The sequence below is a fragment of the Coregonus lavaretus genome (genome assembly GCF_964263955.1).
Source record: "Coregonus lavaretus genome assembly, chromosome: 25".
Lineage (NCBI taxonomy): Eukaryota > Metazoa > Chordata > Actinopteri > Salmoniformes > Salmonidae > Coregonus > Coregonus lavaretus.
The window spans coordinates 9,015,223-9,038,551 of record NC_140012.1 but is presented as its reverse complement, the minus strand read 5'-3'; the positions used below and the strand labels follow the sequence as shown (position 1 = coordinate 9,038,551).

Below are 23,329 nucleotides of genomic sequence, written 5' to 3'. Positions count from 1 at the left end.
GTAAACGGAGCACAACGGAGTGCTCTTAAAAATTGATGACAGAATGTAGGTTACCACGGTGGTTCCCACAGTGGGTGTGCGTTTGACTGCGGGGTGTTAGGAAAATATTTTACTAAGTAAAAACCCCATTCTTGAAAGCTTTAACGTCCTTCGCCTATTTTAAAATGGTTGCATGTTAACAAGTAACACCCGCTCCCCCCCCCTCTATCTCTTCTCTCTCCTCATCTCTCAACCCCCCCCCCCCCCCCCCTCCAGGACAAACTAGAGCAGCAGTATGCCCAGAGCTACAAACAGATCAACATGCTGGAGGATGACCTGGGACAGACCCGGGGCATCAAGGAGCAGCTCCACAAATACGTGCGGGAGCTAGAGCAGTCCAACGACGACCTGGAAAGAGCTAAGAGGTCAGCAAAGAGACCAGACCACTACACAGTATCTAACAGACAAATACTGGATACAGCATTAGAAGAGGAGCTGTAGAAGTCATAACCTGGTATTTACTATATACTTCAGGATGTTTGTTTTGGATGAAAAAGGCAATAGTAGAGGAAATATCTACCAGTAGTACTAATCTAACAGTAGAAGCAAAAGTATTCATCCTCTTTCAGAACACAGTCATACATTAACCCCATGCAGAGAGGTGCTGATGAATGCTGGAGGCTGAGATGCTTGTTGCATGTTTCCTAATTAATTCCCCACTGTGCTTTTCATTGAGAGTAATCGGATAACTGATGGAAAATCCCCATTCCAATTAAAACATGCCACTGGCCCAAATGGGTCTGATTGCTGTAAATTCACCGGCCAGTTTATTAGGTACACCACCCCGTTCACGAACATGGATCGCTCCTACAGACAGTGAGTCACGTGGCCGTGGCTTGCTATATAAAGCAGGCAGACGGGCATCAAGGCATTCAGTTACTGTTCGATTGAATGTTAGAATGGGAAAAACAAGTGACCTAAGCGACTTTGAGCGTGCTAAGATCGTCAGTGCCAGGTGCGCCGGATCCAGTACCTCAGAAACGGCCTCCTGGGCAATTCACGCACTACAGTGTCTATGGTTTACCGAGAATGGGGCGACAAAACAAAAAACAACCAATCAGCGGCAGTCCTGTGGGCAAAAAGAGCTCGTTAATGAGAGTAGTGTTGTCACGATACCAACATTTTACTAACGATACGAAACCAGGACAAGTATCACGATGCCAAGTAATATCGCAATACCACGGGGGGGGGGATTCAGTGGCCTAGTGTCCTGTTCGCCCCATCCCCCCCGATGCTTGTTCCCATTTTCTAAACGTTATGTGCATGTGCTACACAAAAAACATGTCACTGATATTCACACTTCTACTCAATACAACACATATAGCATTTAACTTCACACTGTTCACTATAATAGAATACTGCATAGAATGGCGGATTTGCTCATATTTGCAAAGGCCTACGTGTGATTTGGCTGGAGGAATGGGAGGAATGAATACACATGCATAATGATCTGCATGTCATTGTGGCAGTAAGGGGAAAACACTGCATGAAACCTTCTTTACTCTTCAGTTGTAACACACACACTCCCTCCCTTACATACTCTCTCTCTCATAAATACACACACCACTCTTTGATATAGTTTAGGCTTACATTAGGCCTATATGAATCCTTTGAAGCACATCTCATGAGTAGCAGACCCTTTTCCTTTCTTCCAGTGCCAATCAAATTTGCCTAAACCTACTGTCAAGTTACCAGGTTGTTAGCTAGCTAGGTAAAATGACTGAATAATGTTATTCTTTATCAAACCAGTAATTATCGGCCCAGGATTGGTTTAAAACGGCCCGCGACATGGTTAAAATGTATATCAAATGTGCGCGACATCGCGCAGGAAGGAAAAAAAGGTAACTCCGGTTGTATGGCTCATATTTTTTTAATCATTTGAGCTAGAGAAGTTATGTTTTCTTTGCTGTAAAGCTGCACGCATGCCCACAAAGCTGTTTTTCCTCTCTGGCACTGCTGCGTGACAGCAAACTTGCAAAGCCGACTCAGACTCGCCTGTGCACTGGTTATATCTGGGAATAAATTATATACAATGTATCAACTTTGCTTGCTCTCTGCGCTGCTCCAATGTATGAAATGTACAAATGTAACAACAGAAGACTCATCCGTGTCTGAATCCCTGCTCGCCTTCACAGATAAATTATATTTTAAAAACTGATGAAGGAATAGATGAGCAGGAAGAGCGGATGGAGAGAAGCAGGCAAGTGAGGGCTGGAAGGGGATGGGGCTGGCTGATTACAGCTGCCACACGTGATATGCGCATGAAAGTGAAGTGGACATAATTGAACCGGCGAATACTAGACTAGTTGCTGTTGCTTAACCTCTTAAGGATCGGACCCTTTTTTTATATTTTCGCCTAAAATTACATACCCAAATCTAACAGCCTGTAGCTCAGGACCTGAAGCAAGGATATGCATATTCTTGATTCCATTTGAAAGGAAACACTTTGAAGTTTGTGGAAATGTGAAATTAATGTAGGAGAATATAACACATTAGATCTGGTAAAAGATAATACAAACAAAAAAACATGCATTTTCTATTTATTGTTTTGTTCCATCGTCTTTGAAATGCAAGAGAAAGGCCACAATATAATATTGCAGTTTAGGTGCAGATTTTGGCCACTAGATGGCAGCAGTGTGTGTGTGTGTGTGTGCAAAGTTTCAGATTGATCCAGTGAAGCATTGCAATACTGGACTATTTTGTATCAAGTCTGACCAAATGTCCCAAATTGGTCAATTGATACATTTTCAAGTACATACAGTGCCTTGCAAAAGTATTCATCCCCCTTGGCGTTTTTCCTATTTTGTTGCATTACAACCTGTAATTTTAAATGGATTTTTATTTGGATTTCAGGTAATGGACATACACAAAATAGTCCAAATTGGTGAAGTGAAATGAAAAAAATAACTTGTTTCAAGAAATTCTAAAAAATAAATAACGGAAAAGTGGTGTGTGCATATGTATTCACCCCCTTTGCTATGAAGCACCTAAATAAGATCTGGTGCAACCAATTACCTTCAGAAGACACATAATTAGTTAAATAAAGTCCACCTGTGTGCATTCTAAGTGTCACATGATCTGTCACATGATCTCAGTATATATACACCTGTTCTGAAAGGCCCCAGAGTCTGCAACACCACGAAGCAAGGGGCACCACCAAGCAAGCAGCACCATGAAGACCAAGGAGCTCTCCAAACAGGTCAGGAACAAAGTTGTGGAGAAGTACAGATCAGGGTTGGATTATAAAAAAATATCAGAAACTTTAAACATCCCACGGAGCACCCTTTTAAATCCATTTAAAAAATGTTTTAAGAATATGGCACCACAACAAACCTGCCAAGAGAGGGAACCAAAACTCACGGACCAGGCAAGGACGGCATTAATCAGAGAGGCAACAAAGAGACCAAAGATAAACCTGAAGGAGCTGCAAAGCTCCACAGCGGAGATTGGAGTATCTGTCCATAGGACCACTTTAAGCCGGACACTCCACAGAGCTGGGCTTTACGGAAGAGTGGCCAGAAAAAAGCCATTGCTTAAAGAAAGGAATAAGCAAACACGTTTGGTGTTCGCCAAAAGGCATGTGGGAGACTCCCCAAACATATGGAGGAAGGTACTAGGAAAACGCTATGTCTGGTGCAAACCCAACACCTCTCATCACCCCGAGAACACCATCCCCACAGTGAAGCATGGTGGTGGCAGCATCATGCTGTGGGGATGTTTTTCATCGGCAGGGACTGGGAAACTGGTCAGAATTGAAGGAATGATGGATGGTGCTAAATACAGGGAAATTCTTGAGGGAAACCTGTTTCAGTCTTCCAGAGATTTGAGACTGGGACGGAGGTTCACCTTCCAGCAGGACAATAACCCTAAGCATACAGCTAAAGCAACACGAGTGATTTAAGGGGAAACATTTAAATGTCTTGGAATGGCCTATTCAAAGCCCAGACCTCAAACCAATTGAGAATCTGTGGTATGACTTAAAGATAGATGTACACCAGCGGAACCCATACAACTTGAAGGAGCTGGAGCAGTTTTGCCTTGAAGAATGGGCAAAAATCCCAGTGGCTAGATGTGCCAAGAGACTTGCAGCTGTAATTGCTGCAAAAAGTGTCTCTACAAAGTATTGACTTTGGGGTGGGTGAATAGTTATGCACGCTCAAGTTTTCTGTTTTTCTGTCTTATTTGTTGTTAGTTTCACAAAAAAATATATTTTGCATCTTCAAAGTGGTAGGCATGTTGTGTAAATCAAATGATACAAACCCCCCAAAAATCTATTTTAATTCCAGGTTGTAAGGCAACAAAATAGGAAAAATGCCAAGGGGGGTGAATACTTTCGCAAGCCACTGTAACTATAGAGAACATACAAAAATGATATGTAAACAAAATGTAAATTTACACACTCCCAGGAATGTCATACATGATGGATAATTAGCTTATACACTAACTTTCACACATCTAGATGACCGGGCGGGGTGGGTGTGGAGCCAGAGACAGGAGGGGTTCAAACTTTAGAACCCAGTTCCTACATTTGAATATAAACATGGATTTTATCAAACAAAACTATGCTACATTTTATCTCTGGGACCCTTAGGATGACGAATCAGAGCAAGATTACTGAATGTATGTACATTATTTACCTTCAGAGGTGAATGTATCAAACCAGTTGCCATGATAAGTTTTTTGTTGTTGTGCACTCTCCTCATACATTAGCATGGTATTTTTTCACTGTAATAGCAACTGTAATTGGACAGTGCAGTTAGATTAATAAGAATTTAAGCTTTCTGCCTATATAAGACATGTCTATGTCCTGGAAAGTTTGTTGTTACTTACAACAGTCATGCTAATCACATTAGCGCACGTTAGCTCAACCGTCCCGTATACGGCACACTGATCCCGTAGAGGTTAAAAAGTTTTACTGAATTTATAAACGAAATGGTAGTATCATATGAAATGGTATTCTAAAATGTTGGTATCATAAGTATCATGATGTTTTGGTACAGTTGTACCGTGCAACACTAATGAGAGAGGTCGAAGGAGAATGGCAAGAGTCGTCTAAGCTAACAGGCGGCCACAAACAGACAAATAACGGCGCAGTACAACAGTGCAGAATGGCATCTCGGAACGCACAACTCGTTGATCCTTGTCACGGATGGGCTACTGCAGCAGGCGACCACACCAGGTTCAACTTCTATCAGCTAAAAACAAGAATAAGTGCCTCCAGTGGGCATGCGATCACCATCCCTGGACAATTGAGGAGTGGAAAAACATCGCCTGGAACATGACAGCAAGTTCAGTTTACTTGAATGGCCTGCACAGTCCCCAGACCTCAACACAATAGAGCGTCTTTGGGATGAGATGGATTGGGCTGTTCGGAGCATGAATGTACTGCCGTCCTATCTGCAGCAACTGCGTGATGCCATCGTGTCAGCATGGACCAACATCCCTGTGGAACGTTTCCGACACCTTGTAGAATGCCCTGAGGAATTCAGGCTGTTCTGGAGGCCAATGGGGGTCCGACCTGGTACTAGATGGGTGTACCTAATAAAGAGTGAGTGTGTGTGTGTGTGTGTGCGTCCCATGTTCCCAGAAATGTTCCATACGCACAAAAACCTTATTTCTGTCAAATGTTGTGCACAAATTTGTTTACATCCCTGTTAGTGAGCAAGTTTTAAGGCAGTGTGCAATTGGCATGCTGACTGCAGGATTGTCCACCAGAGTTGTTGCCAGAGATATTTTGTTAATTTTTGTACCATAAGCCGCCTCTGTCGTTTTAGAGAATTTGGCAGTACGTCCAACCGGCCTCACAACTGCAGACCACGTATAACCACGCCAGCCCAGGACCTCCACATCTGGCCTCTTCACCTGCGGGTGACCTCAGTTAACCAATAACGAAAATCTTGCATAATTTAGTCAGATGCTCGATTTATGTTTGCGCAGTTGGTCCACGAGAGTTTAATTTAGCACTAAACGACATTAATGCATCACGGTGAAACACCGGTATCAGTGTGTTTCAGCATGTGCCTTTGTGTGCAGAAGCCAAGAGTCCACTGAACAGTGTTTTCCTTTTAATACAATTATTTATTTCCTTCTGCAGGGCTACAATTGTGTCCCTGGAGGACTTTGAGCAGCGTCTGAACCAGGCTATCGAGAGGAACGCCTTCCTGGAGAGCGAGTTGGATGAGAAGGAGTCCCTCCTGGTCTCAGTGCAGAGATTGAAAGACGAAGCCAGAGGTGCTTATTGATCCGGTTTCACTCAAACCCCTGCCTGCCTTCACTCGTTAGAAAATTAGCTGTTCCTTTTTCTATTTCAACTTCTCAGTGATATGTGTGAAATGAATAGAACCCATGTTCTCACAGCATTAGCATTGCTTATAGCCACAAATTATTGTTGGGAGAGACTGTCACAGCATTAACCTCAATCTGAATGTCTAGTCTGACTTAGCCTTAAATAGTCTGTCTGTCTGCTTGTCTGTCAGACCTGCGTCAGGAGCTCGCCGTCCGAGAGCGAAATACGGACGTAACCAGGATGTCGGCGCCCACCTCGCCCACCCAGGAGGACAAAGACAAGATGGATTCCTCTGTCCAGGCCTCACGGTCTCTCCCCGCGACGCCGCTTGCAAAGAGTCTTGAAAATGCCTTCGCCAACCCCACAGGTACCCTTTTGCTCTGACCTCAACACTTCAATGTGTCTCCTTTCTTATGTGAAGTATACAGTATGTCAATGACTGTTCTATTGGTGAACATACAATCACTGGATAACAAAATGGACGAGCTCCGTTCGAGACTATCCTATAAATGGGACCTGAAGAACTGTAATATCCTATGTTTCTCTGAGTCGTGGCTGAACAAGGATATGGATAATATACACTATATATACAAAAGGATGTGGAATCCCCTTCAAATTAGAGGATTCGTCTATTTCAGTACACCCGTTGCTGACAGGTGTATAAAATTGAGCACACAGCAATGCAATCTCCATAGACAAACATTGGCAGTAGAATGGCCTTCCTGAAGAGCTCAGTGACTTTCAACGTGGCACCGTCATAGGATGCCACCTTTCCAACAAGTCAGTTTGTTACATTTCTGCCCTGCTAGACCTGCCCCAGGCAACTGTAAGTGCTGTTATTGTGAAGTGGAAACGTCTAGGAGCAACAACGGCTTAGCCGCAAAGTGGTAGGCCACACAAGCTCACAGAGCGGGACCGGCGAGTACTGAAGCACGCAGCGCGTAAAGATCGTCTGTCCTCAGTTGCAACACTCACTACCAAGTTCCAAACTGCCTCTGGAAGCAACGTCAGCCCAAGATCTGTTCGTCGGGAGCATCATGAAATGAGTTTCCATGGTCGAGCAGCCGCACACAGGCCTAAGATCACCGTGCGCAATGCCAAGCGTCAGCTGGAGTGGTGTAAAGCTCGCCGCCATTTGACTCTGGAGCAGTGGAAACGCCTTCTCTGGAGTGATGAATCACGCTTCAACAGGAGAACGCTACCTGCCCCAGTGCATAGTGCCAACTGTAAAGTTTGGTGTTGGAGTAATGGTCTGAGGCTATTTTTCATTGTTCGGGGTAGGCCCCTTAGTTCCAGTGAAGGGAAATCTTAACGCTACAGCATACAATTACATTCTAGATGATTCTGTGCTTCTAACTTTGTGGCAACAGTTTGGGGAAGGCCCTTCCTGTTTCAGCATGACAATGTCCTTGTGCACAAAGCGAGGTCCATTGTGGCTGTCCCCGACCAAAAAATAAAATCTTGGTCGACCGAAAGTTGTCTGTTCTTTCGACCAATCGGTTGGTCGACAATTTTTCCATATATAGACACACCGTATGTGTTTTAATAAAATCAACTATATGCATTGAGCTTGTCTGATGCGTTAAACTTCCGGTTTGATGAAAGAAGACAAATGCTTCAAGAGGGCGACAGAGATCTAGATAACCAGAAGAAAAAACCCTTAATCTGACCCAACTATTCTCCTCCCGCTCCTGCTGGCTTTTCCAGATTCTGCCATTACTCTCCTGAAGTTGCCGGTAATAGGCTACACAAGGAGTCTGCAATTTTTCTCATGTGGAATGCCAAATTGTCTTACCACTTCTACCGATCTGTGTGCCAGTTATGGTTTTCATATGCACATTTTCATTTAATTTATAATAACATCTTCATAGCTCAGTCATTGTCATGTGGTTAATCAAAATTTTATCCAAATCTAAATGAAAATGATACAAACCTAAAAAGTAACTTATTTTGCCATTGCCAAGTATGTAAAATAGCCTACATAAACCAACAAATGAAAACATTGCGGCCTGCAGGTAGAAAATATCCTGATAAAAATAAATATCCTATAAATCACATTGGCTACACATGGCCTGTCTGCAACGAACTTGAAACATTGTATCAACTTGGGTCCAGCCGGAAGCTTGCTAGCAACAGCTTGCTAGACACAGCTGTAGGCTATTTGCGCAAGGGATATGAAGCTGTGCTTGACTTGGGTAGGAGCTTGGCACCTCAAATGTTCTACTGCTTGAGCTCCTGTTCCTCTTATAGATTAGCTCAAAAGTATTGTGGAGTGTGCAAAGCTGTCATCAAGGCAAAGGGTGGCTACTTTGAAGAATCTCAAAAATAAAATATATTTGGATTTGTTTAACACTTTTTTGGTTAATACATGATTCCATATGTGTTATTTCATAGTTTTGATGTCTTCACTATTATTCTACAATGTAGAAAATCGTATAAAGAAAACCCCTGGAATGAGTAGTTGTGTCCAAACTTTTGACTGGTACTGTACAGAGCCCTAACCTCAAACCCATCAAACATTTTTGGAATGAATTGGAACGCCGACTGCGAGCCAGGCCTAATCGCCCATCATCAGTGCCCGACCTCACTAATGCTCTTGTGGCTGAATGGAAGCAAGTCCCCACAGCAACGTTCCAACATCTAGTGGAAAGCCTTCCCAGAAGAGTGGCGGCTGTTATAGCAGCAAAGGGGTGAGCAACTCGATATTAATGCCCATGATTTTGGAATGAGATGATCGACGAGCAGGTGTCCACATACCTTTGGTCATGTAGTGTACATCTAGCTGGTTTTACTATGCATCGGCAAGTCATAACGGTAGCATCGGGTAAGCTCAAGGGGGGAGGTGTATGTCTCTTTGTTAACAACAGCTGGTGTGCGATCTCTAATATTAAGCAAGTCTCGAGGTTCTGCTCACCTGAGTTAGAATACCTTATGATAAGCTATAACCCATACTATTTACCAAGAGAGTTTATCAATATTTTTCGTAGCTGTCCATTTACCACCACAAACCAATGCTGGCACTAAGACCGCGCTCAACAAGCTGTATAGGGCCATAAGCTAATGCTCATCCAGAAGCGGCGCTCCTAGTGGCCGGTGATTTTAATGCAGGGAAATGTGTATTACCTCATTTCTACCAGCATGTCACCTGTGCAACTAGAGGTGAAAAAACTCTAGATCACCTTTACTCCACACACAGAAATGCATACAAAGCTCTCCCTCCATTTGGCAAATCTGACCATAACTCTATCCTCCTGATTCCTGCTTACGAGCAAAAACTCAAACAGGAAGTACCAGTATCAATACGGATTTGGTCCGATGAAGCGGATGCTAAGCTACATGACTGTTTCGCTAGCATAGACTGGAATATGTTCCGGGATTCATCCAATGGCATTGAGGAGTTTACCACATCAGTCAACGGCTTCATTAATAAAAATGCATCGACGACATCGTCCCCACAGTGACCGTACGTACATATCCCAACCAGAAGCCATGATTTACAGGAAACATCTGCACTGAGCTAAAGGCTAGAGCTGCCGCTTTCAAGGAGCGGGACACTAATCCGGATGCTTCTAAGAAATCCTGCTACGTCCTCTGACGAACCATCAAACAGGCAAAGCGTCAATACAGGACTAAGATCGAATCATACCACACCGGCTCTGATGCTAGTCGGATGTGGCAGGGCTTGCAAACTATCACGGATTACAAAGGGAAACCCTGCTGCCAGCTGTCCAGTGAGGCAAGCCTACCAGACGAGCTAAATGCCTTCTATGCTTGCTTCGAGGCAAGCAACACTGAACCATGCATGAAAGCACCAGCTTTTTTGGACGACTGTGTGATCACGCTCTCCCTAGCCGATGGGAGTAAGGCCTTTAAACGGGTTAACATTCAGACGGATTACCAACACAGGTACTCAGAGCATGCGCTGACCAGCTGGCAAGTGCCTTCACAGACATTTTCAACCTCTTCCTGACCCTGTCTGTAATACCTACATGTTTCAAGCAGACCACCATAGTCCCTGTGCCCAAGAACTCCACGGTAGCCTGTCTGAATGACTATCACCCCGTAGCACTCATATCTGAAGCCATGAAATGCTTTGAAAGGCTGGTTATGGCTCTCATCAATGGCATCATCCCAGACACCCTGGACCCACTCCAGTTCGCATACCACTCCAACAGATCCACAGATAACGCAATCTCTATTGCACGCTACACTGCCCTTTCCCACCTGGACAAGAGGAACACCTATGTGAGAATGCTTTTCATTGACTACAGCTCAGCGTTCAACAACATAGTACCCTCCAAGCTCATCACTAAGCTAATTACCCTGGGACTGAACACCTCCCACTGCAACTGGATCCTGGACTTCCTGACGGGCCGCCCCCAGGTGGTGAGGGTAGGCAATAACACAACTGCCACGCTGACCCTCAACATGGGGGGGCCCTCAGGGGTGCGTGCTTAGTCCCCTCCTGTACTCCCTGCAGATGACACAATGGTGGGAGGCCTGATCACAGAAGACAGTGGAGCAGCCTATAGGGAGGAGGTCAGAGATGCCAGGCCAACAACATCTTTCTCAACGTCAGCAACACAAAGGAGCTGATCGTGGACTACTGATCGCTGGAGGAATGGGAGGAAGGAATATATATGCATAATGGTCTGCATGCCATTGTGGCAGTAAGGGGAAAACATTGCATGAAACCTTCTTTACTCTTCAGTTAATACCTGCGCACAGACTCTCCCTCCCTTCCACACACTCGGTCTCCCTTTCACTCATAAACACACACACACACACACACACACACACACCACTCTCTCTCTCCCACAAACACACACACACTGCTCCCAACTTGTACATGGTAGGCACAAACAGAATTTAAGGAGCACCAGAAAGAAATATTTTGTGTATAGTTTAGGCTTACATTAGGCCTATATGAATCCATCCTTTTGAAGCACATCTCATGAGTAGCATATCCTTTTCCTTTCTTCCTGTGCCAATCAAATTTGCCTAGACCTACTGTCAAGTTACCAGTTTGTTTGCTAGCTAGGTAACATGACTGAACAACGTTGTTTGTTATCAAACCAATAACTAGCGACCCGGGATTAGTTTAAAATGGCCCTCGACATGGTTTCTGAAATTATACTGAACAAAAATATGAACGCAACATGCAACAATTTCATAGAGTTACAGTTCATATGAGGAAATCAATCAATTGAAATTAATTAATTATTATGATTACAGCTGCCACACGTGATATGCTCATGTGAAGTGGATATTATTGGACCTGCGCATACAAGAGACTAGTGGCTGTTGCTTGAATTCAACTGACTTTATAAACATTTTATAACAGGCGCCAGCAGGTTCTTTAGATCGGTAGGGCAGAAAAATCTGGTAATATCATATGAAACGGTACTACGGTATTCTAAAATGTTGGTATTATAAGTATCATGATGTTTTGGTATTAGCGTGGTACCGTTATACCGTGCAACACTAGTCCACACATACCAACACAGTCGTGAAGAGGGCACGACAACACTTCTTCCCCCTTAGGATGCTGAAAAGATTTGGCATGGGCCCTCAGATCCTCATAATCTTCTACAGCTGCACCATTGACAACATCTTGACTGGCTGCATCACCGCTTGGTATGCCAACTGCTTGGCATCTGACCGCAAGGCGCTACAGAGGGTGGTGAGTACGGCCCAGTACATCACTGGGACCGAGCTCCCTGCCATCCAGGACCTTTATACCAGGCGGTGTCGGAAAAAGGCCCCAAACATTTTCAGACTCCTGCCACCCAAGTCATAGACTGTTCTCTTTGCTACCGCACGGCCAGCGGTGCCGATGCACCAAGTCTGGAACCAACAGGACCCTGAACAGCTTCTACCCCCAAGCCATAAGACTGCTAAATAGTTTGTCCGGGTAGCTATTTGGTTAACTATTTAAATATCTGCATTGACCCTTTTTGCACAAACTTTTTTGACTCATCACATACGCTGCTGCTACTATTTTCTGTCACTTTATTCCTAGTTATATGTACATATCTACCTCAGTTACCTTGTACTCCTGCACATCGACTTGATACTGGTACCCCGTGTATATAGCCAAGTTATAGTTACTCATTGTGTATTTATTATTACATGTTTTACTTTTCTATTATTTTTCTATTTTCTTTCTCTCTGCATTGTTGGGAAGCATTTCACTGTTAGTCTACACCTGTTGTTTACAAAGCATGTGATGAATAAAATGTCATTTCATTTGTATGTTGTATTTATCTTCCAGAGTTGTCCAATGGCCTTGGTAACTCACTGACGCCCTCTGCCAGAATATCAGCTCTCAACATCGTCAGTGACTTGCTACGGAAAGTGGGGGTGAGACATACATTTTTCTATTTGCACACATTCACTATTCACTGTATACTCTGGTACACCAAGACTGTGTCTTATACCATATATCCATCTCTTGCTAATAGTGGAAGGCCTCTATCTTTTTGCATTCTCTATGTCCATCTCAGGCTCTGGAGTCTAAGCTGACAGCCTGCAGGAACTTTGCCAAGGACCAGAAAGCCAGGAAGTCTTATGCCGTCACGGAGAACGGGAACGTGATCAACGGCAACACAGCCAAGTTCTCCCATACTCTCCACACGACGTCGTCATACTACGACAAAACGTAAGTTGAAGCCCAATTCAACTTCACCCTCTGTGACTCACACACACATTACTCATTTGTGAGGAACAGGAGATTGTAAAGGACAACATTTCTTAGATGTCAAATCTTTGCTTTGTTATAAGCCTAATGCATTTGTCATTTTCTCGATTTATTGTTTGCTGTGTTAAGACCCTCTGGTTTTACAGTTAGATTTCTTAACGTTGATGATGATCCATTTGACTGTAGAAATGTGTATTTGAAATGTTTCTTTAATGTTGGGAGTACATGGAAGTGTGTTGATGTTGGAGAAGTTATGGAGGTTGACAAGGTCTCTCAGACCCTTGTGTTTTTCCCCAGCAGGAGAGAGAGGGTCATATTCCCTGCATTAATTCTGGGGCAGTCAATCACCTGCATGCTGTTTGATTAACAAGCCTCCCTCCTTTCAATTGTAGTGCTGTGGTAGACTCACTCACTGTGGGGCTAGATAACTGATCTGGGTGGTGGTACATTTCTCTGCTTCTTAACACTATGCTGATATACAGTAGATAGATCTCCTTCCCATTATTATATATGTATGTCTGCTGGTGTGAGTTGGTAGCTTTAACGGTAGTGTCTTTCAATATGGATCAATAATCATATTAGGGGGAAATTGATTCTCAGTTTTGTGGTGTGTAGGAGAAAGCATGTAGTGCAATGGAAAGATGGTTGTGGTACAGTTCTTTGAATTTTGTTCTCAATTATTGTCAATTAACTACAAACTACTGCATGTGAACAAGATACAGTTTTGCAGCTGTTTCTAAAGTGCAAAGTCAAAAGTAACTTTTCACTGTTCTTATATAGCCAGTGCTGTCCTTCTGTTCTTCCATATTGAGGTTGTCTTTCAAGGTATGAATACTACTATATGTCCCATATAGAGGTGGTGTGACTGTTTGTAGAGGTTGTAGTGTCATGGTGTTGTTTCTGCTGTGTGAGGAACTATTGATATGAGCTTGACTGAGCATGTTGAGCAGGACATGCTCACAAGGATGCAGTTTTGGTTTCACCGCAGGGAGGAGTAGAGGAGCTATACATATAGCTCTTTACTAAAGAGCACACTGTCACAGCTGAGCCATACTATTCAGAGGACTAGCTAGCTAAATAAATATGGAAGGAATAGGATTCCAGACACAGGAGTTTGAAGTGGAGTACATTAATATCCAACACAGCTTAGAATTAACTTTTTTTTAAGCAATTATTTTAAGGAGTGGGGCTGTCCCACTCCTTTCGTATTTTTTTTAGCTTTATTGAAGAGAGATTACAGTGGAAAGATGGGGGAGAGGGAGCCAAAGGGCAGTTGGCCGGATTCGAACCCATGCCGACTCTGGAATTTACTTTTTTGTATGGTCAAAATTAGGTTGAACAAACTCCACTAGGTATTAAAAGAGAGGGGAGGGAGCATGTGTATGGTTTTACATTTGCTTGGCATGTGCAGGAAGGAGCAAACTGGGTGAAATGAGTTTTATAACCTTTACGTCAGTGATCTTCCACTCACATAGGCTACTTTATAAACTATTTGGCACAGTCTAAGTCATAGCAACAGAATCTATTTTGAAATAGTGGAACTCTATTGGCCTATGTGGATAGGGCTAAATTGACACGTTTCTTACAGAAGAAATATGGAAATGCATAACCATGGTAGCAATTAAAAGGGAACAGTTTGGAGAATATGGGAAAATTATTACACTAAAGGTGAGGACACAACAGTTCACCTGACACAAGACTGAATCCAAACATTACACTGTTGATTTTATGTGGATTTAACATTTACTGTACTTTTCGTCGCATTTGTTTATAACGAAATCTGAAAATACTATGGATACATTCAGTAACATGATAAGAATATTCTTGGAAATTTGGGGTAGGTGCAACAGAAGACAACACACCTCTCCTAAATAATTTCAATGCACATTTATGACTCAAACAAGAGTCTTCAACTACAGTGAGCTCCAAATATTGGGACAGTGACACATTTGTTGTTGTTTTGGCTCTGTACTTTGGTTAAAGTGCAGACTGACAGCTTTCATTTGAGGGTATTTTCATCCATATCAGGTGAACTGTTTAGAAATTACATCACTTTTTGTACATAAACTAGGTTTCCTGATTTTCATGCGAATATTTTAAAATCTGCATAAAAAACAATATGCACATTTTCCCACCAGAGATGTTTCCATCAAATGTACTTGTTGCAGATAAAAGGCTGTGCGTGATGACGTAGTGCACATAAAAATACTTGTGAAATGGGTTTCCATCGCATTTTGAATTTCTCACAAACAATGTTGCGTTATATAGCGAGTGTGCCCACTCTGGTACATGCGCTCTAGCCAACAGTCCTATCTGCGCGCTGTTGACTAGCATGCATATATAGCCTACATGATGAGATTATTATGGACAAAAGAGACAAGTTTATTTTTCAAACTGCAGCCAAGCATCGATTATCATGTCACCAGAATAAGACCCTCTAAATTTATTGGAAAGGAGCATCAAGCTCATCACCTTGCACCTTCACCACCCTGAAGTTCATCATACATTTTTTCATCTGTAGCCTAATAAACGTAATGCTTTCCTGAAGAGTCGTAGTGCGAGGACCAAACGTCATCGCGTGACTCCCAAGTTTACTTCGATGTGATGGTTATTATCAATATTTGCTCATAAATTAGTTTCCACCAACATTTCTCGCAAATAACTCATTTTACAGACACCTTGTCTAACGTGTTGTCTAGCATATAATGTGTTGTCGACATTTGGAAAGTTTACCAAATAAAATTATGTTTCCATCAGGCCTGTCACGACATTTTTTATCCAACATGTACTTTACTTGCATAAAAAGGTTGGATGGAAATATGGATTAAAATTTCAGTCAATTTAGCTTCCGATTAACTGACCGGTCAACAAACAGTATTTTTTTCCCCCCAAACAGTCAAATGACGTGACCAACAGAAAATGCTATTGGAGATCTGTATATAATGATGAGATGCTTATGTTTCCGCCCTAACAATGGGAGTCGTCCCAAGGCGGGAAGGCAGGCGACAAGCTTAGGCCCAAAATAAGCCTGTAGAAACGCGTTGGACTTACACTCTATCCAGTGGATTCGGAAAGTGTTCAGACCCCTTGAATTTTTCCACATTTTGTTATGTTACAGCCTTATTCTAAAATGGATTAAATCTACACACAATACCCCATAATGACAAAACAAAAAACAGGTTTTTATAAATGTACATAAGTATTCAGACCCTTTACTCAGTACTTTGTTGAAGCACCTTTGGCAGAGATTACAGCCTTGAGTCTTCGTGGGTATGACGCTACAAGCTTGGCCCACCTGTATTTGGGGAGTTTCTCCCATTTTTCTCTGCAGATCCTCTCGAGCTCTGTCAGGTTGGATGGGGAGCGTCCCTGCACTGCTATTTTCAGGTCTCTCCAGAGATGTTCGATCGGGTTCAAGTCAGGGCTCTGGCTGGGCCACTCAAGAGACTTGTCCCAAAGCCACTCCTGCGTTGTCTTGGCTGTGTGCTTAGGGTCGTTCAACTGTTGGAAGGTGAACCTTCACCCCAGTCTAGGTTCCTGAGCGCTCTGGAGCAGGTTTTCATCAAGGATCTCTCTGTACTTTGCTCCATTCATCTTTCCCTCGATCCTGACTAGTCTTCCAGTCCATGCCGCTGAAAAACATCCCCACAGCATGATGGTGCCAGGTTTCCTCCAGATGTGACACTTGGCATTCAGGCCAAAGAGTTCAATCTTGGTTTCATCAGACCAGAGAATCTTGTTTCTCATGGTCTGAGAGTCCTTTAAGTGCCTTTTGGCAAACTCCAAGCGGGCTGTCGGCAAACTCCAAGCGGGCTGTCATGTGCCTTTTACTGAGGAGTGGCTTCCGTCTGGCCACTCTACCATAAAGGCCTGATTGTTGGAGTGCTGCAGAGATTGTTGTCCTTCTGGAAGGTTCTCCAATCTCCAGAGGAAATCTGGAGCTCTGTCACAGTGACCGTTGGGTTCTTGGTCACCTCCCTGACCAAGGCCCTTCTCCCCCGATTGTTCAGTTTGGCCGGGCGGCCAGCTCTAGGAAGAGTCTTGGTGGTTCCAAACTTCTTCCATTTAAGAATGATGGAGGCCACTGTGTTCTTGGGGAACTTCAATGCTGCAGACATTTTTTGGTACCCTTCCCCAGATCTGTGCCTCGACACAATCCTGTCTCTGTTCTCTACGGACAATTCTTCGACCTCATGGCTTGGTTTTTTCTCTGACATGCACTGTCAACTGTGGGACCTTATATAGACAGGTGTATGCCTTTCCAAATCATGTCCAATCAATTGAATTTACTACAGGTGGACTCCAATTAAGTTGTGGAAACATCTCAAGGATGATCAATGGAAACAGGCTGCACCTGAGCTCTTTTTCAAGTCTCATAGCGAAGGGTCTGAATACTTATGTAAATAAGGTATTTTATTTTTTATTTTTTTAAGTTTGCAAACATTCATAAAAACCAGTTTTCGCTTTGTCATTATAGAGTATTGTGTGTAGATTGATTAGGGTGAAAAACAATTTAATCAATTTGAGAAAAGGGCTGTAATGTAACAAAATGTGGAAAAAGTCAAGGGGTTTGAATACTTTCCGAATGCTCTGTATATATATATGTATGTGTGTGTGTGTGTGTGTGTGTGTGTGTGTGTGTGTGTGTGTGTGTGTGTGTATATATATACACTACCGTTGAAAAGTTTGGGGTCACTTAGAAATGTCCTTGTTTTTGAAAGAAAAGCAATTTTTTTGTCTATTAAAATAACGTCAAATTGATCAGAAATACAGTATAGACATTGTTAATGTTGTAAATGGCTATTGTAGCTGGAAACGGCTGATTTTATAATGGAATATCTGCATAGGTCAGCATCCCGGAGTCACCCCTTCACTGTTGACATTGAGACTGGTGTTTTGCAGGTACTATTTAATGAAGCTGCCATTTGAGGACCTGTGAGGTGTCTGTTTCTCAAACTAGACACTAATGTATTTGTCCTCTTGCTCAGTTGTGCACCGGGGCCTCCCACTCCTCTTTCTATTCTGGTTAGAGCCAGTTTGCACTGTTCTGTGAAGGAAGTAGTACATAGCGTTGTACGAGATCTTCAGTTTCTTCGCAATTTCTCGCATGGAATAGCCTTCATTTCTCAGAACAAGAATAGACTGACGAGTTTCAGAAGAAAGTTATTTCTTTCTGGCCATTTTGATCCTGTAATCGAACCCACAATTGCTGATGCTCCAGATACTCAACTAGTTTCAGGAAGGCCAGTTTTATTGCTTCTTTAATCAGCACAACAGTTTTCAGCTGTGCTAACATAATTGCAAAAGGGTTTTCTAAGGATCAATTGACCTTTTAAAATGATAAACTTGGATTAGCAAACACAACGTGCCATTGGAACACAGGACTGATGGTTGCTGATAATGGGCCTCTGTACGCCTATGTAGATATTCCATTAAAAATCTGCCGTTTCCAGCTACAATAGCCATTTACAACATTAACAATGTCTACACTGTATTTCGGATCAATTTGATGTTATTTTAATGGACAAAAAATTGCTTTTCTTTCAAAAACAAGGACATTTCTAAGTGACCCCAAACTTTTGAACGGTAGTGTGTGTGTGTGTGTGTGTATGTATGTATATATATGTATAAAATAATTCCATTCCCATCTTTGACCGTCTATCTATCCCCCACCCAGCAACTCCACTCCCACTTGTCTCCAATTCCACATCCCAACCCTCAGCCCATCCCACCTATCTCTGCTGGCCACCCTCTTCGGATTTCTACGTACCATATATCGTTCTACTATGCTGTGATTTTTAACATACAATTTGAATCGATCTAATCGAATAGAATCCACAGATTGCGAGTTGAAGATAAATACTTTTACTAAGAGTATTATTATATTAGTAATTGACTGACTAGGTCTCTCTAGATCTCCCAACAATATTATTTCTAAGGTCAATTTTAGATCAATGATATGCATTTTCAGCCATTCCTGAACCTGAGACCAGAAACAGGCTACCTGCGGGCAATACCAAAACAAATGGTCTATTGATTCTGTATCCTCACAACAAAATCTGCATAGCTGCGATGATTGTATGCCACACCCGTTGCTGACAGATGTATAAAATCAAGCACACTGCTATTCAATCTCCATAGACAAACATTGGCAGGAGAATGGCCTTACTGAAGAGCTCTGACTTTCCACGTGGCACTGTCATAGGATGCCACCTTTCCAACAAGTCAGTAAGTAAAATGTTTGCCCTGCTAGAGCTGCCCTGGTCAACTGTAAGTGCTGTTATTGTGAAGTGGAAACGTCTAGGAGCAACAACGGCTCAGCCGCGGAGTGGTAAGCCACACAAGCTTACAGAACGGGACCGCCGAATACTGAAGCACTTGGGCGTAAAAATTGTCTGTCCTAATTTGTAACACTCACTACCAAGTTCCAAACTGCCTCTGGAAGCAACGTCAGCACAAGAACTGTTCGTCGGGAGCGTCATGAAATGGGTTTCCATGGTCGAGCAGCCGCACACAAGCCTAAGATCACCATGCGCAATGCCAAGCGTCAGCTGGAGTGGTGTAAAGCTCGCCGCCATTTGACTCTGAAGCAGTGGAAACATGTTCTCTGGAGTGATGAATCAAACTTCACCATAATAATAATAATAATAATAATAATAATAATAATAATAATAATATGCCATTTAGCAGACGCTTTTATCCAAAGCGACTTACAGTCATGCGTGCATACATTTTATTTTTTATTTTTTGTGTATGGGTGGTCCCGGGGATCGAACCCACTACCTTGGCGTTACAAGCGCCGTGCTCTACCAGCTGAGCTACAGAGGACCATCTGGCAGTCCGACTGACAAATCTGGGTTTCGCGGATGCCAGGAGATTGCTACCTGCCCCAATGCATAGTGCCAACTGTAAAGTTTGGTGTAGGAGGAATAATGGTCTGAGGCTGTTTTTCATGGTCGGACTAGGCCCCTTAGTTCCAGTTAAGGGAAATCTTAACACTACAGCATACAATGACATTCTAGACGATTCTGTGCTTCCAACTTTGTGGCAACAGTGTGGGCAAGGCCCTTTCCTGTTTCAGCATGACAATGCCCCCGTGCACAAAGCGAGGTCCATAAAGAAATGGTTTGTCGAGATCGGTGTGGAAGAACTTAACTGGCCTGCACAGAGCCCTGACCTCAACCCCATCGAACATCTTTGGAATGAATTGGAACGCCGATTGAGATGTTCGACAAGCAGGTGTCCACATCCTTTTGGTCATGTAGTGTATTTTGGACAGATTTTGGCAAGAGTAAAACCTCTCGCTTTGCCTCTTCCTCTCTGATACTATGCATGCATACAAGGACCGGACATTTTTCATTAAGAGCTTACAGTCAAAAGGTTATAGCCTATTATAGAACATGCAACTCCTGTAATGAAGCAACTAATAAAACGTCATTTTCAAACATTTGCCCAAATGCAATTCGTGGAAAACAGAGTTCTAAACTGCTCAACTAATGCGAGCAGTTCTGTATGTGACAGAGATGAAAATCTCTGTTAGAAACTTAGAAAAGGGGGGAATCTAATAGCAGCTACTATGATGGGTTGCTAATATGACTAAGATTGTGCCTTTGGCTTCTGGACAATGAAAGAAAGTTGATATGAAAACATTTAGAACAGGAGAGAAATGCTGGTTAATGGCATGAGGAAGTATTTTATATTTTTGAAGGCTACTTTGAAGCAAGGTAAGACATGCCTCATCATTTGAAGTAAATTAAAACGTTCAGGTTTCAAACAATTATACTGCCTCAAGCTCACATTGCAAAGTGGTGGGTGACGTGTTGATAGTCAACGGTAGGCAGGCTATAGCCTATACATCAGAATGGCGAATGGGAGGCGTGCTTTACGAGTTGAGATTTGAGAAATAAAAATAGCTCCTTTTTTAATCGTGACCACCAAAGTTAACATGCGATTGAATTTAGAATTGTTATTTGTTGCGCAATGACTGTGCTTACTAAAGCAGGTTTCACTCCAGTAGCCTACAGGCTTTTTGAGGAGCTACTCTCTTGCTGTCGGACAGGTGGTAGGCTATTCCGCTCCTCAAACTAGGCTCTGTATTCTGTGCGCGTGTGAAAACCAAGATGCATGACTACTAACGAAAATACACACGTGACAATTTAATACCACACAGTTATGCAAATTCACCAATAGACCGATAAGCATGATTTGGCTGCTAACCGATTTAACGGTTAACATCCCTATATGGAAACCTGGTTAGTCTCCCCCCATTTTAGGGGATGAAAAGTATTGGGACAAATTCACTTATGTGTTTTTAAAGTAGTAAAAAGTTAAGTATTTGGTCCCATATTCATGGATTGCAATGAGTGAGAAAGTTGTAGAGGCATAAATAGCACATCCCCCCCCAAAATGTTAACCTCCCCTGTTATTGTAATGGTGAGAGGTTAGCATTTCTTGGGGGTATGATATTTGTGCGTCTGTAACTTTCTCACTCATCATTATTCATGATTCATTCAGGATTATCCATAATCATGGTAGCATCCACATTAATGTAGAAGTGTTTAGAAACAGTCTATTCTTATTTACAATAGAAGTGACTCCAAAATGACACAACATTATTTACCATTCATTTCTATTGGGCACAAAATAATCTGAAACACAACCAAAACAAACAGAAAATGCATCCAACAAGTTTGTACAGTCAATAGCTTAATGTAGTCATTGCGTGCTAGGAATATGGGACCAAATACTTTACTTTTTACTACTTTAATATACATATACAGTGGGGAGAACAAGTATTTGATACACTGCAGATTTTGCAGGTTTTCCTACTTACAAAGCATGTAGAGGTCTGTAATTTTTATCATAGGTACACTTCAACTGTGAGAGACGGAATCAAGACTTTGTTTTGTACAACACCTCTCGTTGTAACGTCACCACAAACAACTTCAACAATGGCAGTCTCAGACTGAAGTAGGTAGCAGTAGAGTAGAGCAGCGGAAGAATTCAGTTTAAGTCGTCAGGCAAGTGACATGGCTGACCGGTAGTAGGATAATGAGGACATACTAATAGGTGACCTGCTGTGGCTGAGGTCACTGGTTCAACCCTGCGCTGGGCACTAAGATCCATAGCCCGCTGGAAAGTGTGCCTGCCTGTGTAGTGATTGTGGCTTCATTCAAATGGCCCCTTTTGTCTGGCAGACTAGACAAAGGAGACCAGTGTAAAGTGATAGTCCAGTTTATCTGCTCCACTAATAGACCTACATCAGTAGTTTTACTTATGTGTAGCCCATCTTCATTGAAACTCTAATTTAAAATGCCATGCAATACCTACCTAGGTATTAGGCTATGCAGATTTTATGTTTGCTATGCTAATATACCTGTTTTACCACCCCATAATATGAATCCAGCAAGGTTAATTTTGTAAGTAGCAACAAGTGAAATGTTGCCTAACCGTCAGTAAACCAGACTAACCCATGTTGTGTTTGTGTTTACAGCAGGGCGGTGAATGGCCTGGACCCTGGCACGCTGACAGCCGTCACAGCACCCCCCGCTCCCTCCCCTCCTGACCTACTGCCCCTCATTGTGTGACAGTGACAGACAGTACCCCTGCCAAGCCCCTCCCCACAACACCTTCCTCCTCCCTTCTGCCAATGGACAAGGCTATGTCTTAAAACAGAAAACATTGTGTTGACTTTCAAATGAGTCCAAACAAGTGAGGACATAAAAATGGCCAGCACTATTAAACACTTTTCGCATACTGTAATACTTGCCCCTCTTTGCAGTCACTACACATTCTTTGTGTCATTCTGACCCTTAAGTGCTTGTGGGACTATTGTAGAGGAAACAGTGAGGGATTCAAAAATACATTGAATGTACAAAACATTAAGAACACTTCCTAATATTGAGTTCCACCCTCCACCCCCTCATTTTGCCCTCAGAACAGCCACAATTCGTCGGGGTATGGACTACAAGGTGTCGAAAGCGTTCCACAGAGATGCTGGCCCGTGTTGACTCCAATGCTTCCCAGAGTTGTCAAGTTGGCTGGATGTCCTTTGGGTGGTGGACCATTCTTGATACACACCGGAAACTGTTGAGCGCGAAAAACCCAGCAGGGTTGCAGTTCTACCATACCCCGTTCAAAGGCACTTAAATATTTTGTCTTCCCCATTCACCCTCTGAATGGCACACATACACAATCAATGTGTCAATTGTCTCAAGGCTTAAAAAACCTTCTTTAACCTGTCTCCTCCCCTTCATCCAGACTGATTGAAGTGGATTTAACAAGTGACATCAATAAGGGATCAT

General features: G+C 42.8%; 1 protein-coding gene across 1 annotated transcript in view; it reads left to right on the top strand.

The window, feature by feature from the left end:
• The window catches only part of LOC311100990 (nuclear distribution protein nudE-like 1-A), a gene marked incomplete at its 3' end in the record, with an annotated part of 40,590 nt that extends 17,978 nt beyond the window's left edge, over positions 1 to 22,612 (top strand). The window contains exons 4-9 of the mRNA XM_084141997.1: positions 256 to 404; positions 6,134 to 6,270; positions 6,516 to 6,692; positions 12,600 to 12,688; positions 12,832 to 12,986; positions 22,519 to 22,612. Of these exons, the coding sequence (XP_083998123.1) occupies positions 256 to 404; positions 6,134 to 6,270; positions 6,516 to 6,692; positions 12,600 to 12,688; positions 12,832 to 12,986; positions 22,519 to 22,612 (801 nt within the window). The remainder of the gene's footprint in view (positions 1 to 255; positions 405 to 6,133; positions 6,271 to 6,515; positions 6,693 to 12,599; positions 12,689 to 12,831; positions 12,987 to 22,518) is intronic.
• Positions 22,613 to 23,329: the final 717 nt, after the last annotated feature.